The sequence below is a fragment of the Photinus pyralis genome, unplaced genomic scaffold, assembly GCF_008802855.1.
Source record: "Photinus pyralis isolate 1611_PpyrPB1 unplaced genomic scaffold, Ppyr1.3 Ppyr1.4_LG6, whole genome shotgun sequence".
In the NCBI taxonomy this organism is placed as follows: Eukaryota; Metazoa; Arthropoda; class Insecta; order Coleoptera; family Lampyridae; genus Photinus; species Photinus pyralis.
Genome location: NW_022170663.1, coordinates 11919709 through 11939875, shown reverse-complemented (window position 1 = coordinate 11939875; position 20167 = coordinate 11919709). Strand labels below are relative to the sequence as shown.

At 36.9% G+C, this 20167-nt stretch overlaps 1 protein-coding gene across 4 annotated transcripts in view; it reads right to left on the bottom strand.

Moving 5' to 3' along the window:
* Positions 1-19939, bottom strand: part of LOC116173717 (TOX high mobility group box family member 4-A-like) — a 103560-nt gene extending 83621 nt beyond the window's left edge. For 2 of the 4 annotated variants that reach the window (XM_031491375.1, XM_031491377.1), the window contains exons 1-2: positions 19625-19939; positions 7066-7125 (exon numbers count right to left, since the gene is read on the bottom strand). In XM_031491375.1, coding sequence (XP_031347235.1) covers positions 7066-7125; positions 19625-19741 — 177 coding nt within the window. In that variant the 5' untranslated portion in view covers positions 19742-19939. The remainder of the gene's footprint in view (positions 1-7065; positions 7126-19624) is intronic. The other 2 variants (XM_031491378.1, XM_031491379.1) reach the window with 1 other exon arrangement.
* Between the last annotated feature and the right edge of the window lie 228 nt (positions 19940-20167).

Sequence of the window (20167 nt, the reverse complement as noted above, 5' to 3'; positions counted from 1 at the left end):
AATTTAAGTATCAGACTCAACGAGAATATCTCCCGTGAAAGTTTATCAATACAAGATGCGTCTAAACTTCATTTTAATATTGATTAAATGCAGCTTCTTAATTGACGACTTTTTGGGCATTTTTCACAACGGCACGGCATCCCATAATTGGGAATCATTGACCCCTGCATTGACCGTTGATAAATCTGAGGGCAATATAATTATAAGCATTAATGCAATATGCTTTTACAATATGCCCAATATTTATGAAATATCATGGAATTATATGCAATATAAACACAACTACATGTCGCAATTTTCGTCTTTTCAATGATTTACTGGCATGGGGTCCAAGTCCAAGTCCAAGATATTCGCTTATCCGCTATTTGAACATATTTTGACATTATTTACCCTTTCAAGATCTTTATTTAAGACCGGAATCATAAAATACGAGTATATTCGCACAGTTAATCTTGAAAGCAAAATACAGATTGACATCTGTTGCTAGGATAATATGCTCGCGTTGGCAACAGCATTCCAGCAAAAAAATTGCATATTTAACAAAATGTCAGCACCAATTATTCAATAAATACGCAAAAATCTTGCCTATACTTATTAATTTGGATACACAATTTAGACAAAAAGAAATTGGGATTCCTACCCTATGTAAAAGGGATTTTTTGGTGTAAATTTCAATGAGTGGATATCTGTAGTCGAGAGGAGTTATATCAAATTACTTAAAACGGATCACCTTTTCGTTGCTGCTTTTAATCTGAAGTCCTCTTGCATTGTTCCATACTCTTAAACAATCGGGCCCATGAAAAGACTAACGCAGAGAAGTGCAATGGGAAATCGCTTGAAAGCGTCCCAGCAATAAAACGGGCGAAATGTACTTGACATTTCCAAACAATGTATTTTAAGTTATACATATAAAGTTAGTGGATAGAATTGAAGGTTGAAAGATCATTGGAAAGAATGCCTGATTTGAAACATTTGGGAACCATTTCTTACATTAATATTTAATTTACCCTGACTGAAACCACAATAATTCACGTGTTTTAATTTGAGTAGCCCACGTTTAATAACGAAATTAGGTTTCCCATACTACACACGTCCTACGCAGCGAATAATTGCAGTAACGAACAACTCTTTAGGTTTAAAAACTAGCTAGTAACTTCATTATTTTAAATAGCAACCCCTATTTTTAATTGCATTTTTGGATTCTACGTTAAATTTCAGTTCTTTTGATACTTACATGTCGTACAATTTATGGTTAGTTTGGCTTAAAAAAATGCAGACGGTGCCTTGAAAATGTATTACTTACAAACGGTTGTAATGGTGTAAAATGGCAACCCATTTTTAGCTGTGCATATACAAAGAATAGAGCTTTCGCACCTATGGAGGTCCAAATTAAGCAAATTTCAAAGGTTAAAAACTCCACGACCATTTTCTCACTATTTCGTTTGATGGAATATATTTTGATATTATATGAGCTATCTTTGACGTTTCTGACTTATTTCCGTTTCATCGAATTGATACAATTTTTTTCGGATTTTTTTTAGTATTCGACCATGATTTTATGGGAATAGAAATCAAGAAAAGGATTATTTAATATCATTGATTCTAATCTAAATAAATTAATCAATAAAAAAAGGCAACAAAGCGATCAGCCTTTTACATATTCTCTTCCCAGCCCCACATAGTCCAGTCTAAATAGGAAAATCAGTGGAACTAAAAATACTAGTTCCAATTTTTTCAGAAATGTGTAGGGAGAGGTTCCCTGAACAAGAAAAAATAAAGTCCCTCCAAATTCCGGTGCCGCTGGGAGGAGGGGGCTTTAAACGACCCATTTTTCAGTTTTTCGCTTTTAACTCGAAAATGGTGCGTTACAGTGAAAAAGTTCTTCAGTACAAAACGTTATATACATCTTTACGAAAAACTGAACCGTTTTCGTGCTACCGGCTCCGGAAAGGTGGTAATTTCTAAACAAAATTGTTTTTCACTCACGTTTTTCGTATATTTTTGGCTTCTCAATCCTCCCCCGGTCATTTTAGGGGAAAATCGTCACAATAAAACCTGTACAGCATTAACATCCCTATATCCGAACCTGTTGAAGTACGAGTTATCTCCATACCCCATGACTCCATTCCCCGAAGGATGCTTCAGGAAAACGAAGAAATCTGCTCTCTATGAGGCTTTCCCTGTGTGTATGGATGCAGTGACCCTCAAAACGAGTTACACTGTAATGGACGGTGGCTTTCTCCTTCACAGAGTCAAATGGAATGTTGGGACCACTTTCTCTTTCATGTGTGAGCAGTATGCTTCATATATAATAAATCACTATTCTTCCAATTGTGCAGTTGTATTCGATGGGCACGAGGACATTAATGCCATAAAACGGTTCAGTTTTCGAAAAAATGTATATAACCAAACTTGTAGCAAATTTAATAAGCTTTCATTTTGTACTGAAGAACTTTTTCACTGTAACGCACAATTTTCGAGTTAAAAGCGAAAAACTGAAAAATGAGGTCGTTTAAAGCCCCCCCCCTTCCCCCAGCGGCACCGGAATTTGGAGGGACTTTATTTTTTCTTGTTCAGGGAACCTCTCCCTACACATTTCTGAAAAAATTGGAACTAGTATTTTTAGTTCCTCTGATTGCCCATTTTTGGTCTAAATTGACTGGGCTAACAAAAAGAAACCTAATGGGGAAAAGTTCGGGGAACAAGCAGACCAAATATGTGGCCCGCGGTTTCCGATTCAATTTCCTGGAATAGTGACATCTAAAAACTCAGATATAATGCCTGCATTATGTGCAGAGCTTGTTAGTAAGACATATAGCATAACATATTCCAGCAGAGGCAGATCTTCTGTTGCAGGAACAACAATGTTACGTAAAACTTCCTTCTGCATTCAAATTTTCTTAATACACATGGAAACACAACATCTTGTTATTTGCACAAAATACAACACTCCAGCCCTCTTGAAAGTGTACCTACTTCACGATTCAAAATAGCTATTTGTGTATTAAGAGCGCAAAATGATATATTGTCGATTGAAAGAGACAGTTGACGCGCGACGAAGGAGCGCGGCAATCTCTTGAAATCGACAATCAATTTGCGCTCGAATTACACACAAGGTTTTTTCTACAATCGAGCAGTTCACATATTTCCAAAAATTAAATTTTTCACTCAAATCATTTTAATCTTATGTCCAAATGAAAGATGTCATTTACTCGTTGTCATTGGATACTCTGAGCAATGCATATTTGATTTATAGTTAATAATTGGGAGAGCGAGCGTTTTTTCTATTTTGTCGCTTATAAGCGACAAAGTGACATTCCTCGAAAAATATGACGTTTGCGTTGTCAAATACGAGCGCAAATGCCTACTTTTGATATCGATTGTAGAAAAAAGTATTTTGATCGCACCAGTAATGTGAGATATGGCGATTAAAATTTCTTTTTTACTAGATTTGACCTCGTCTGACTGTTCCCCAAAACATTATCATCTTCTCGATACCTTAACACTCAATTCGTCTTGGGAGGTCACCTGATTGCAACGAAAGCACAAAATGGACGATAATGGTAGGATTTTATGGATGCAACTAATACTTAAACCCAAAGCAATTTCTGCGTCTTTCAACGAATTAGTGTGGTATGCCGTGAAATATCCAAGGACATTAACAATATGAGTCTCATTTTCAACAATGGATCTTGCTTTAGGTAATTGTTTTGGGGGCACAAAGCTTCCAAAGCTTCTGTCCATTTCCTAATAAGTAACAATTAAATTCCAAAAATCTTCATGGGTGAAAACATTGTGAGTCATTTTTTCATTATTGATAAACTTGTTAACCTGTAACAGGTGACGGATTAGTGTCACTTATAGCTACTATATATACCACAGCTGATTCGTTCGAAGGTTAGTCCTTAAACTTGTCCGCCATTTTGGAGTCCACTGACAATTAACGCTTGCAAAATGTTGCATGTTCTGCTATTGATTTTTTCAAGTTTATTAATGCATAAAGTAACGTAAGATTTTACACATTAAACAGTTTTTCTGTGCACAGATTTGAATTGTCAGTGGGCGCCAAAATGGCAGAAGAGTTTGCTACCTTAATCAAGTGCTGTAGTGTCACCAGATTTGTTTAAAATTCGATTGTCATAAAATACCGAATACTAAAAAAAAATCCGAAAAAAATGGTATCAATTCAATGAAATGGGAATAAGTCAGAAACTGTTAAAGATAGCTATAGATAGGAACATTTAATATCAAAATATGCCAATTTTGACTCTCTATCAAATGCAAGTAAGAAAATTTCATTAAAAAAACTGAGTTTTTAGTCTTTGGAATTTCTTAAATTTGGATCTCTATAGGAGCGGTAGTACACAACTTAACTTTTTTTATGTACCTACACTAAAAGAAAACCCTATTCTTTCCCTATGCACTGGTAAAAATGGGTTGCCATAACTACAACCGTTTTCAAGTACCTAGTCAATTTTCAAGGTACGGTCTGCATTTTTAAAAAGTCAAACTAATTTAAAAACCATAAATTGTGGATATCGACACGTATAATCCAACAATGCAATAAGAAAATAGGGGTTGCCACTTAAAATAACAAAATTACTAGCTACTTCCGGTACTTCCGGAAATGCCACCATTAAATCCGCCAAAAATTTAAACCTAAAAGGATTAATTTTGAAATTTCACCACTGCCCTGAAAATAAGAATCCTTCTTTACTAATTATCCTAATGTGAAAAAACTTGCTCAAAGAAACATGAAGATTATTTAGCATTGCCCCGTGTCAAAAGTTAACGAACAGTGAATAATGTTCAACAAATAAGTACACTTCTTTCGTAGGCCATGATGCACTGAGTTAACACGACATAAGTCAACAAAAGCTAATTGAATGACAATTGACTTTTTACCCGGAGCAAACAACGAACTGAAATTTGTACAAAATCTAGCTAAAGCCATCCCATTCCATTCTCAAAATAAGCTCTGAAAATTGTTTGAAACGCAAAAACTAGATATGCGTTTTTGCATTTCATTTTCCTTTTCACACGCTGAAATTTGTATAGTATATAAAGCTTTCCACTGAACATATTTACACGATTTTAATGACGCACTTTAATACGCCAAACAAGAAACTGATATAACGAAGGAAATTTTCAGAGGCACGAATTTTTCATTTCGCGAAGCCGGCGTTAATACCATCATTAAAATTCATTGTCTGTTCCGATCGACTGTATGAAGTGAAAATATATCTCAGAAACGTGTAATGAATAAATAAATGCTTTTACAATCGTTATACTCCCCTATATATCTGGAACTAAGTCTGAAAATCGGCAGTTTGTTGTAGGCAACACTTTATCCTACAACAGTAGACTGTACGTAGCAACTGTCGCATTCACGAAACTTCGCGATAAAGTGAACAATAGAGAAACTCCCGTCAATAAAGATTAATTTCGACGATTATCTCACAATGCTTTTCCATTACCAATCATAATTATATGTTTCTAACATTTCCAGGCCCCTAAAGGTAATTATATAATGAAAATTTCATAATTTATAGACGGAAAACATAGATAGGAGGGGCTCCCGCTTTGTCTTCAGATACATATTTGATTACAGCAGCAGATGGCGTATAAAAATTAATGAAGTTATTTAGTGATGTTTTCATCGGTGTAATACAATGAAATTGGAGCAGAATAAAGCACTAAAGTGCGATTTTATTACGTAGGTTCAACATTTACGACTGATGCGCGCTCTGGAGGGCACAAGTCACTCTAAAATGGAAATTATTATGACTCGCATTTCTCAATTTTCTCGTACAATACCGAAATTCTAATTATTGTTTGTCATCTTTCATTTAGTTTAATTTATGGCGGGTACAAGCAATTTTCCACGCCTAAATTGCCGTTGGGAATTTATAATTTTTAATAGTTATTTGTTCCCGAGATTTGTCCTTTAGGATTTGGAGTTCGAGGGGCGGGGTGTGATTTTAATTGCAGTCATTTTCAAAATTTATGTTTAATATTCGTTTTTACGACCAGAACTCGTTTTCCGCTAACGGATCCTAGTTTAAAACTGCCATTACGTCGGTGAGTCGCAAGTGCAGTGACATTTTCTGAAACTCTTGGTATTTACAGAAAGTGAAAATGAATTGCAGCTGCGGGAAAGCATCAGAAATGATTGCCAGTTTATAGTGATCGTTCTCAATTCATATTTTTCTCCCGCAACTACCCACACTTTTTTAACTCGTCATTAATTCTGAATTTGGGGAGTATTGTAATGCCAACGTATTAACGAAATAAAAAAATTCATTTTAAACCACAATAAACGTTGGAATTGCGTGTTTATGTTAGACCGATCAATCCAAGGATAGGTTTAATGGAGTTACCCAATACTGCACAATCAAGAGTCAGATTTTTAGATGCGTATGTAAAGAATTGACTACACCGTATATTTTTGGAATTCCCAGCTCTCCTGAACGCATGGTATAAAGAGCCGCTGCGTTACGAAACTGTTTTGCCGAAAGTATTTGTGTTGGGCTAGGAGTGGAAGATACAGAAGCTGAAGATACATAAGTGATTTAATTTCTAGAGTTCTCGTTCTCGTCCAGATATTTCAGTGGGTTTTGTTGCGTAGGTAGCTTGGCTTTTTTGTTAGGGATGTCTCATACGTAGTTTTCTCATGTACGTTTCAAGGAATTGAGAGTTTAAGAAAATTCCTTTAGTTTCATTAATGATTTATCCTTCAGGGGTTAGAATGATTATTTGTTAGGGGAAGGTTGAAGATTAGTAGGTACAGGGTGTTAATACAAGTTGGGACATATTACAGTTTTTGATAAGTAGGTATTTAGGGGAGTATTACATAGGTGTGGGCGACTTTCATTTGAGATTAATATACAGGGTGTTTGAGAGATTTTATGTGATTATTTTGCATAACTCCTGAATATTTGAATTTTTATGTTATATGGAAACTGTTATGGGATGGATCTCGAAACCCCTAACTCTATAATACAATAGGTTCTAGCCAAAGGTGGGTGCCTGATCTCAAACGACGAACACAAATTCTGAACATACCCGTATATTGTTGTTATGGTGCGATGGGTAATGTCCTGACGCAGGCGCCTGAGTTCTTAACTGTAAACAAAAATAATATATTTGTGTAATCTTCGTACCGTGATCCCTTGGAGTGAATGCCGGGATCAATCTTAGTATACAATTTCATTTTCGTCAGTTTATAAAGGAGAATTGGAAAAGACGTGAGCAAGTGAGTACGTATCCTGGAAGGTTTTCAATAGCTCTTTTTTCCTTCCTTGTAACAAATGAAGTCCCTAGAGCTATTCTCGTGTGATTAAGAGAGGGCACCACTGATGTGAATTTGGATGATTGTTTTTGTTATTATTTTGTTTACGTTGGCCGATCATTAGAGCGACCAGGGGCGAAAAGAAAATTTCAAGCGATTATACAATTCGCTGCACCTCCTTCGGTTGAGATAGGGAGCGGTATATCTACTACTTCCCCACCATACATACCGTACTTTCAAAACAAATCCCTGTCAAACATTCCCAATTCGACCACTAGAGGCGCTGCTATAGACTAAACAAAGTGTCCGGATTCTAAATGGACTAGACGACACCGCGTATGAGGCTACACATCTTTGTCGTTCTAACATATGACATTTAGGTTAGAGAGCAAGTGGGTTTTTAGTTTTACGAACAGGTAAGGCATGTTTGTGAAGGAATGGACAACATCCACTTAAAAGCGTCACTGGTTTGATACCACAAGTTTGTCAAGGCATGCAGAAATGTCAAAGACAAAGTGCCAAGGGACATCTGAGGTCTAAAACCAAAACTTGGTATGTAAGTGTGACCAAATTATTGGGAAATGCATAAAATAGCGTTTTTGTGGTTTATTTTTCAAAACCCCCACACCTCCTGGAATACGATACTCAACCATCACTAACATTTTCTTTCCTCTAAATGTCATCCTGGATCACGTCCTGAAAGCGACATGAGCAACTTGTTTCCAACACACAACATCACTAGACAGGTTTGTCACTTGGCGATCATGTGCCATGAGTTCCAGTTAGTTTTGGTGATTTTTGGTTTTGAGTTGCGCAATCGTTTTTCGGTTGCGTCCTGATGTAACTAAGCACTCGTTTTCCGCCTTGAAGTTTTAGCGATCACTTTGCAGATGAACACTCGGTATCTAGAACTTAAAACGCTTCTGGATATCGCCCATGCAGGTTTACGCCGTTATTAGGTTGAAATTCCAAATAACAATTAACCTCGCCGCCTTTAAAAGTCTCAATCCCGCCAATTAAGTAAGTGTAATTAGCGGTAGCTGATTAAATGAGATGCAGAAACAACATCCGATTACAACGTGAGGGGTCTCAAATGTAGCGCTCTTATTCACATTTATAATTTCGCAATTTTGCGAAGAAACGTAAAAGATTTAAAGCCGTATCGACAAGGTATCATAAAAAAAGACGCGCCCCTTAAAACGGTCTAGGTACCGGGTGTTCATGTGATCACTAAAACTGGTGTCTCCAAGGCGGAAAACGAGTGCTTTGTTACATTGTTTTCCAGATTGTTTTATTACAAATCTTAAACTTGAAGTTGGCAGCTTTAACGGACATAGTCACGTCGAAACATTTTGGAAACAATTTGCATCTGTAATTTATAATTTTCAACATGAAAGCTAAGATTTTAAAATTTGTGGTATGTGGACTGTATATGGAATGCTTTTTCCAGGAAATTTTCCGATAGGTATTCACGCAGGATTAAGCCATCTGTCATAAATAAAAAAAAAGATTTATATTTTTGTAATAACGATACTTTGTGGAACAAAAATTATGGAATAATTAGGGAATAAAATAATGAGATGTGATTCTAAACACCAACATAACATTTTTGTTTCGATCATTCATATCCTTCCCTATTATTCAATCTCACTCCAAAGAAAAAGTCCAAGGTCTTCATAAATTTTATAAAGTATTAGTCAATTATGTAAATGAGCATTTAGTTGAATCATCATTGGAAGTACATAATTCTAATAAACTGTACTCAGCAAAACTTTCTCTTATGGAACGAAAAATTCAGCAATTATAAAAATGTGCAAGGGTTAAATAACTGGATGCCAAAATGCCTCCGATTTTCGATATACTGCACGGTTAGTCAAATTAAATTAATTAAATTAAATCAGAAACCGAACCTGACCAAAACTTTTGCGTAAATGAATAATTGTTTACACTATAAGGATAATGGCCTCAGCGGCTAAAAAACAATACGATCAATGGGAAAACGAATTGCAAATCGACCTCATATAACCGAAGTGTTACCAAAAGAAAAAACACAGGGAATGCGGATTTAGAAGCGATCAATCTAAGACAATTAGTAATAATTATGTAAATGGCTGCAAGTAGGTTAGTGAGAGGTAATATTTTATGACATGCTGTTTTATTACATTAAGGAACTGTCGTACAAAACTCGCCGAGCTCAATTCAGGCCAAACAGCTTTTTTTTTGTGCGCGGACGTAATTTAAACAATTATATCACATTTTGAAATGCAATTGCGACACGATTCATTCCGCAAAAGTCATCGTGCAATGGCAAGGTTAACTAATTTAGCGGTTGGAAAAACATAATTGAGTATAAGTCAGGAAATGAATATTTTACTATAATTGATGCTGTAATTAATCAAAGACAAACTAATGAAGAAAGTACTTTAAATAATTAATCAAGCCGGTACGTTGACATAAACGCTGAGAAAAAAGGGTATGATGTAAAATTAATTTTCCTCGAGGTTCAGTGGAGGCAAGCAAACATCGTCTAATCAAGATGGGAGAAAAAATAAAAGTTTAATTTAAATTTTTAAATTAGAAACTGGTTTCTAAATTATAAATTTGTAATAAATTATCGAGAGCTCCGTTAAACGTTAACTAATTTATTACGCGATTATTAATCGATGACGCTAAGCGTCCATGAAAATTTGAGGTTAAGAATTTTAGATGGAAACCCTAAAAAATCGTTTCGGATTACATTTTACAACCTGTTACAATGGAATTTCACGCTATTTAGTTTCTATTGTTGACGAAAGCTCTCGACGTTTTTATTTACAATGCGGCATTAAAACTCAAAAAATTTCAAATCCGTAAGCCATTAACAACGCATTTTATAACCCCGGACGATACTAAAACGGCCTATAAAGCAATCTTGGTTAATGGGGTGAGATGGTAACCGAATATCAACACCAGATGGATCGACTTGGCACAAGGTCCAATCTGATTACAAGGTCCAATGAGCCGGAGTTAAACGCCGGCACATGCATCGTTCTCCAGCTGTGGTTAAACGGGTGGTCTTCACTTACTTCAATAAACACCCTCGCAGACGCTTAGATTACATTGACTTGTTACAGCAACAATCTCGTTAAGACGTAATTAGTCGTTAACTTAGATTTCTACAGCGTACATTTTAAGTAGCGCGACAACCCTTAAAATCGGTGACGTGATCTAATTTTTCCCCTCGGTGACTTGTGCGTTCGCTTTTATGGCTTAATTATCGCACGTGAAATGGTAGCAAACAACTTTTCGAGATTACGTATATCTTTTAAACCGACACAAAAAACGTCATTACCTATTTAAATAAAAAAAAACTCCTTGGAATTCGTGGTAAACAGTGATAAGAAGGCAGTTGGGAAAACGTCACTTACTCCTCAGATTTTATTGTAAACCCCAGCATTTGCTGTCCAAAATGACACCCATGCGATATTGATATAATGGAAATAAATATATCTACCTAAATGATCCCCATATTTTCGGGGACAAAATGGAAGGAAATCAGTCACGTATGTTGTAGAATGAATCCTAAAATACCACACACTTGCGGTAGTACTATAAATTCAAGTATTGTTAACATAAATAAAAAGAAGTGCATTTAATTCCCTTACATTTCATATAATTCTACTCCAATTTCAATAAATTGGATGTCCATAATCTGAAGTGGGATGTTTCCTGCAGGACGAGCAATCGAGATTTTGCCATAAACTTTTCGCTTTGGAAAATTTCCCCCAACTGTGAATTCAAATAAACCACGCTCCGCTGTTTTCTTTGTTGTGACATAGAAATTCGTTTGTTATCCACTGTAAAAATTAATAAGTTAGCTAATCCTACATTCTATTGCACATGACTTTTTAGAAGGTAAAATTAAGCTCTCAATCTGTAAAATTGTTTCCTAAATTGTTTCTATTTTTAAATAAACGTAAAAAAATACAATTCAGTAATTGTTATACGCCGATCTGGAAGTACAGTGACTTATTCTGCTAGATTTTTTTACGATAGCAAGTTCCTCCATTTCAATTGCGATTCGGACTGGACGTGCCGGAATAGAGGCGCCCGAATTTCAGACACCTTTAAACGCAGGTGCCCGCTTTCCGAACCGGGATTGCTGAAACCACGTCACAAATGCGGTAACGAAGAAACAAAAGCTAGCGCTTTTTCGATTTTGAATTCCGAAGTAGCATTGGCCAAAGCAGAATTCGAAAGCACATAACCATAGGTAAGGTAAGTAAGTTAAGAGACTATTAATTTTAATTGATAGCAGTCTCTGGAGAGTTTGTTTTTTAGGGTTATGAAGCAGATTACTTCAGTAGTACAATAATAAAAGAGCTGTTGACCTTCAAGTTTGATTTCGCGACCATCAATTGGACTTAGTGACTGGGTTCAAGATGTGGCCACAATATTTTTGGCGACCGTGATAGGACAATTTTATGGTATTTTGCGAACTAACTGTGGGATTGCTATTGAGCTTACACGCGGGTAGTATATCGATTTTTTGTAGTTTTTAATTGTTATATATGGATACCCTGAAAAAGAAACGCAGAATTTTACCAGACCAGATCTGGAAAGCCAGTTGAGCGCAGCCGAGGTGGATCTCCAAACGGTAAACGTTACAACAAAAGGAGGAAGCATTGGAGACAGATGACAATGAGTTGTACTATCTTCTCCTGCACAATATTACAGTTACAAAAGAGAATCTGTGACTACACGATTGCATACTTAATTCAAGCTACCCTTCCGTGAAGTTGTGCACGTCAACTGATACAAAGCTACCCTGCTATTTCGGGAAATTATGTCAAAATTATCGAAGCGTTGACTAACTGATTTGTACGCGAGGAGACAGATGGAAGTCTATGTCCAGGAACTGCTAAAACTTATTTTGAAGAATACAGCGTTTGTTGTATGACCAGCTCGAAACGCATTTACCAGCTTTAGAGACATTGGGAATTACTTCCAATAAATGGTCCGCGGCCATGACCGTGTTCAGCTAAATAAACTGAAGGTTCCTGTATATGATTCAAATTTGATGACGGCGGTCAGACGTCTTCGTACGTTTTCTGTGGCGGCACGTGCACTAGTCCCGGTAGTTTCAAAGCGAAGCAAATGCCATTAGAAGACAAACGTAAGAGATTGATCGATAAGGGCGCTAGTTTTAGATGCTTGAAAACAGGACATCAGGCGCGTAAATATCGCTTTCGAATACGATGCACCACTTGCAATAAGACTCATCTTCAGGTAATGTGTCTCGATTCGGCAACGCGGAAGGTTGAGACGTCTTCGAAAAATCAAGGAACGGAAGATAACGTTAAGACTACCAATCAGCCCCGTGATGTATCAGAAACGTCAAACATAACGTGCAGGCTGCCAAAAAACGTTATTTTGCGTTATAAACATAGGTCAAATAACTACAGACCTGCACGTTAAGTTTAACGTTTGTGATACATAACAGGGCTGAATATTGATAAGGCTCGGTCCAACAATATTAACGCACGTGTGTTTTTGCAAACGGTCTACGGTATCAAGTCGAAGGTTTCAATGAGAGCAGATTGATGTCCATGAACTTGGCAGGCCTACTACAGCAGACCATGCTTCTGCTTACTCATATCGTTAGTGTTCCGTTAGTGCACGTTAGTGCCGCTGAAGAAATCGTTAGTGCACAAAAGGAAACTTACTATTTTTTAAAAATATTTGTGGGCCTGCTAACTTCATGCCAGCAGACCCATTTGGGAAAATCGATTCAATCTTTACACTAGTTCAACTAGCAGCGTTAGTGCTCGTTAGTGCCGCCAATATAAACGTTAGTGCTCAAAGTGTAACAACTCAAAACGTTGTAAAAAGGGGCTTGCTAACTTCATGCAGCAGATCCACATTTGTCAAATTGGCTCTGTCCTAATGCGAATTTGAAGCGGCTCGTTACTGCTCGTTAGTGCTTTACATGCGAACGTTAGTGCTGCAAGGGATCCGCGTCAAAAAGGTACCAAACCACCTCAAAATAAACTTGACTTATTGGGACCTGCCAACTTCACGCCAATAGACCAACGAACGGAATCCGTTTGATTTTCTACTTTAATCGACCGGTAAGTATTAGTGCTCATTAGTGCCGCCAATATAAATGTTAGTGCTCAAAGTGTAACAGCTGAAAACGTTAATATATTAAGGTATTTGACAATATACGGTATGTCGGAATTAATTTTTGGGGGAAAAGTTTGTTGATTTTCAAACGCCACTATCTCCTTATCGTACTCGTTTGACTTGTTATTAAAAGAAAATACTTACGACTTTTCACTTCGATGCTTTAAGAAATCGATTTCATTATTAGCCTGTAAAAATTAAAAATAGTTCCAAAATACATTTCGTTCATCCTCTTCGACTTTTTTTGGATTGGAAACAAAGTTGTTGTGTTGTCAGCAGAACCTATAAATTATAGTTAATTTTTAAGATGCTTTGGTAGTTTTTCGACACGGATCCATTAAAAACACTGACGTTTACAAGTGAAGTCCGAACGAGCACTAACGAGGAGCTTCAGATTCGCATTAAGCCAGGACCACTTTAATGAATGTGGGCTTGCTGCATGAATTTAGCAAACCCATAATTTCACGATTGAGCTCTTGTGCTTTGAGCACTAACGTTTTTTTTGCGACACTAACAATCACTAATACTGATAGATCGATTAAAGTAGAAAATCAAACGGATTTCGTTTGTTGGTCTACCGGCGTGAAGTTGGTAGGTCCCAATAAGCCACGTTTAATTTTGAGGTGGTTTGGTACCTTTTGATACGGATCCCTTGTAGCACTAACGCTCGAATGTGAAGCACTAACGAACCGCTTCAAATTCGCATTAGGACAGGGCCAATTTGACAAATGTGTGTCTGCTGCATGAAATTAGCAGACCCCTTTTTAAAACGTTTTGAGCTGTTACACTTTGAGCACTAACGTTTATATTGGCGGCACTAACGAGCACTAATATGTACCGGTCGATTAAAGTAGAAAATAAACGGATTTCGTTCGTTGGTCTACTGGCGTAAAGTTGGCAGGTCCCAATAAGTCAAGCTTAATTTTGAGGTGGTTTGGTACCTTTTTGACGCGGATCTCTTGCAGCACTAACGTTCGCATGTGAAGCACTAACGAGCAGTAACGAGCCGCTTCAAATTCGCATTAGGACAGGGCCAATTTGACAAATGTGTGTCTGCTGCATGAAATTAGCAGACCCCTTTTTACAACGTTTTGAGCTGTTACACTTTGAGCACTAACGTTTATATTGGCGGCACTAACGAGCACTAATGCTGCTAGTTGAACTAGTGTAAAGATTGAATCCATTTTCTCAAATGGGTCTGCTGGCATGAAGTTAGCAGGCCCACAAATATTTTTAAAAAATAGTAACTTTCCTTTTGTGCACTAACGATTTCTTCAGCGGCACTAACGGAACACTAACGATATGAGTAAGCAGAACCATGGTCTGCTGTAGTAGGCCTGCCAAGTTCATGGACATAGCAGATTGGGAAGATTTTCGTTATCCTATCATAGATGGATTTTGAACATATACGTAAGAAATCGTTGCATGTGGGAATCCAAGGACTTCTAAGCATACTACATGAAAGATATTGGGTGATAGGTTATATATAAAAGCAGTACCGCGATAGATCCCCGGATCCCTGATCATCTCCATTACCGATGCAGCCGTTTTTGAAGTAACAGGGGTGGACATTGCGGGATCCTTATTTTTGAAATCAGGAAAAAGGTGTGGATCTGCATTTTCACATGTGCAGTTTATCGCGCAGTCCATCTAGACTCTAGAGCTAACAAATAGGTTGTCAACTGCCAGTTTTTTGCAAGCGGCCGACAACGCACTTGCCTTTTTTTCCGATCGGATTTTTTTATCGTCGCAGTCGTACCAGCAGTGGCGCGTAGAATGGCATTGCGACGTACACATTGTGCGGAAAAATGGACGATCGGATTTATTTAACGCCGACGGCAGCAATACAGTGTGTCATGTGCAGATAAGTTAACAATAATAGTTAATAAGAATAATAATAATAATAATAATTTATTGCCCAACAGACAGATATACATATCCAGTTACAGGACAATATGCTTTAAATGGAGAATGTACAAGCACTAAATTATAATTAAAAAAAAAGAATTAAATACAATTGAACATACCTACTAGATGATACATAAAAAACAAAACAAAAAATTAGTATAATGAACTCTAAAGAAAAGAATATATGAATACAGGGTGAATTCATAAAGGCACGCAAATGATAATTACTACTATTTGTATAGCAGACGTCAAAATTTACAAACGCCATTACCATGATATCGACTAGTATGGGAACTTGATAATTTTGCATCATAATTTATCAAAACGTTTAGATAACTTAAAAATTTGATTAAAATCTATTTGGACCGTCGTAGATTAAATTTTGAATGATACTATATGAAGGTTATTAATGAATATTGTGTAACTAAAATCACTCGGCTACGCCTCGTGAATTTAACCTTACACGCGTTTCATTATGACGTTCATAAACGTATCATTAATACCTATAATAACATTCAAAACTTAATACAATTCAAATAGATTTCATTCGCATTTTTGTGTTATCTAAACATTTTCGTAAATTATAATTCAAAATTATCAAGTGTCCATATTAGTGGATGTCATGGTAATTACGTTTGCCAAAATTGACGTTTGCTGTAGAAAATAGTAGTATTATAGTTATGATTTACGTGCTTTTATGAATTCATAAGAACACTATTGGCCATGCTAAATTTGTCATAAAGACACCGTCATAGAATAAATAAAAGTACTATAATTGTTATTTATAGTGGGTAATTTTAGAGGTTTCCTACGGAAGGTTGTCCATTAGTATTGAGGTACTTAACCAATGAGGCTTGCCGTCTTGAAGAGGTAGTAAGTACATGGATGTTATGAAGTGATTTTACAAATTAAACCAAAAGTTTACACATCCACGAATTTAAAGTTTCTTGAATGTTGCGTTTATCTACGCTGCCAACTTAAAATTTGTCAACGTAAAAGGTGTTGCCAACTTAAGACATATTAATTCTAATGTTTCCTGTACTTTTTGATAATTAAATAGTATGAAAATCACGTGTTACAATTGCCTTATTCGAGGCTTTATTGTAATGTACCACTTGTCTTTCAATATACTATTAATTTATAGCAGTCCCTGGAGAGTTTATTTAGGGTTAAACGATCACCAAAAATAGTACCAACTAAGCAGAAGTGTTGAAAATAAGCTCGAAAATAAGTTTAATCTCCCGTTTATTTAAAAAAAAAAAAATTGGTACAAAACTAAAAGCACATGAAAATTGAGGGAACACGATTGCTAGAATGTCATTCCACTTAATCGACACACGTTTCTGTAGATGATGCTCTATATTCCTTAAAACTGGCTCTTTTATAGTTTGCACTGCAATCATTCAAACTGTGTTCCAAAAGATACAAATGAAACTTTATTCGCCATAAAAACGGAAAATTAAATGCACTCATCTTGTGGTCCGAATTGTCGACGCGTTCATCAGTTGGCAGATGCGGATGCTAAACCTCCATCAGTATTTTCTCTTCCTTAGTGAACATTTCAGTACTCGAAATAAAATGTTGAATTCAATTTATGATAAATTGGGCTAAGTTGTCTAATACTTTGATATGCATTCTATTAAAAGGATCGTGCGATGAACTAAGAGTTATGTACCATGTAAGCTTTCAGTTTTTCATCAATCCCATAAAATTCCATTTCAGCCAAGGTGGTTTCCTCTCGGCCAGTGGTTCTCCTTCTCAGTTTATTCAATTTATGCATGTCTGAAGTCCGTTCATCGAGGAAGTTTTATTTAATTGGTTGTCGCGTGAGATAAACGAAAAGAAATGTTACTGGGGATCGACAATATAAACTTTCCAGTCAAAGTAGCTTGATGGATTATAAGTAACAACAGCCTAGGCTTGCCACTACTAGGAAACATGTTGTTAGGAATCACTTTAATTATAAGGTAGGCAAATTTTCATATTTTATCATTCATGATATATAGAAATAAATATAAGATTGACTTGGATCTAAGCATGTTGCTGATTACAATGTTTATCTCGTCACATTCATCGTGTCGTTTGGCGAGCAAAACGTCCCAACTCTGAAAACTGGTTCAACGGAAATCTACATCTCCGCCGATGAGGCAAATCTTCCTACCGCATTTTGGGACCGAACATGAACTGAATCTGGATCCACACAAATGTTTATTGATCAATTTCACTGAAGGTTTCTTTCAACACATTTACTCTACAACACGCGCTGAGGGGGACGATTGAAAATAAAAATTAACGGTGCAATGCAATTCACAAATCCTCGATGTGTATTTAATTCTAAATGCGACTCCATCTTGTTTGCTTAACTATTACCACTGCACTACTGATTAAATTGGTTTCCTATTAACGGTAGGATATGCATATTTATTACGAAAATAGTACAAATCAGTACTCCCTCAGTACGAAACAACATTGGTGCTCACATGGGTTGATGGTTGAAGAGGTTTACTTATAATAAACGAAGGAGACGAAGCAGAAGCGATCAATGAATCATGTTCATTTGCATACAATGATGCCATGTTAAAGTATGCGAATATCATTATCACCAAGCGCATTTTATCCCATGCGCAAAATTTGGAACTCTTCATTTGCTAGGGGACTGGGGTGAGTTGTCCTGAATGCTTCTGAATATTGATTGAAACTTTATTTAATATTTCACACGGCTGCATTGTAAAGTATTGATTTCTATGAAATTTCTTGCGATTGGTTAAGAAGCGAAGTGACAGTCCCCGGTGTGACGATTTTCCCACAATTAATCGAAGTAGAAGTTAATTAAAGAGCAATTACTTTTGGTAAATGTCATGGAAAAATTGCGACCGGTGCATCAGTGAATGGAGTGCTTAATTAAGGATTGCAAAACGACATGTTAATGAAGTCCTTTCGAAAAGAAGCCACGATTTTGAAGTTACTCCTCCTCGGTAGAAATGTTCAGTACAATTTGCCTATCGCAAATAATACGTTGCATCTACTACACGTCAAAAAGTAGGAGAGGGTGCGTTATCTGTTTAATCGTGACGTAACTGTTTAGATAGGGCGTGAGCTCATTGCACTTATTTTCTGATAATTTAATTTAATATTCGCAGCATTTTCCAATGACCAATTAGGAGAACAAATGTCGTGCACGCCGTATGTGCAACCTCTGAAATGTCGTCGACCATTTTAAGCTGAAGTTGAGTAATTAATTAACCGAAAAAAATGCAATCACAACTGTATACGTATAACGTTACGGTTAGTTAATATTTTTTAAGGCACTTTACACAAAAAGGAGATAAATGAGCCGGAACATTACTAATAAAATGTTGACCCCGCCGCGCGAGCAGATGTTTTCAAACGTGAATGGGTGCCAAAAATGCTAATTACCGAAAACTTTGGCACAATTTCTGTTGTGATATTCGATCCGGTGGGAAACTACGGGACGAATAATTACGGCGTAACGAACGGTATGATCGGGTGAGCTTTAAGCTCGAGAGCACAGGCGAAGAGGAGGGTGCCGAAAAAATTTTCGTGAGTTATATTTGCTATTCCAAGGCCAAGATGAAAGAACAAAAACCTTCTGTATACATTAAACAGAAAACTCGTTCTGGAAGAACAATTTATAAAGAACAAAACTCGTAAAAAAACTAAACTGGTTATAATAAGGCATTTTACGAACCTGCTAACGAATGTGAGCGGAACTCGATATTTAAGCGAGGGCGTGTTGATTGTATCTCGGAAATTATTCCGAAAAAAATGTCGAGGGGTAAATTGTGAAAACACAATTCTCTAAATGGCCGGTGGTTGTAAAACTACACGCAACTCTCGTTTTCCCCGACGAAATTGATAACCCAAAATATAATTGGATCCGAGGAGTCATTATTTTACTTCAAGATTATATCAATCCCGGCATTAATTACGACCGAAATCATCTTCCCTTACACAAACCTCCCTAAGAATTCCCCAGAAAAGAGAAGACTCAATATTAATGAACGCGTCGATGCAATTATCTGATAGGAGTTCCCATCTCGCTTCTGCTCATTACAAGAAAGTCCATCAACCTTAAGGCTAAAAGCACTTAATGTAAATTGCCAAATAGCAAAAAAAAGTTTTTACTCCCAACTTTCCTCGTAACATTAATCTAGAGTTTACGAAACTCGCTAACTAAAATAGAGCCCCTCTATATTTTTGATTACCCGCGACGAGGCGAAGAAAAAAAAAAGATCGTACCTTGTACAAGTACTGATCAAACATTCTCCCGACGTCTACATCATTCCCGACGCAATAAGTAGCCTCCATATTCTCACAAGAGCCGATGAGGGTGTTGATAGAAGCCACAATGGGCATTAGATGTTCCAGTGCTGATACAGGTAGTCCCACGGGATGCAAACGGAAAAACAAGCGGCACTAAACCACACAATGTCACAGTAAAAAACACGTCGTCGCAAAAAAGGGCTTTATAAGTTTCCGGATAGGTCCGGACGCGTGTACACGATCAGCATGATTCCGGCGAGACGCACAGGTGAACGTGTTCGTACGCTAGCGGCGCGAATCCAAATAGAGCGCTCCGAACAGAGGCCCCCCCGACGGTCTCTCTCCCCCTCGTGCGCAAGGGTAGCACAAAACGGAACAGTCCCGCGTCGATTTAAATCTCAAAAATCCATGAAAACGAATAAATAATACACCCCACCCGCCCTTCTACTCAACTTATATACGATGTAATCATATTGCCGTTTCTGCTCCCTCAAGAGGGTTGAAAACGCCACCCCTTTC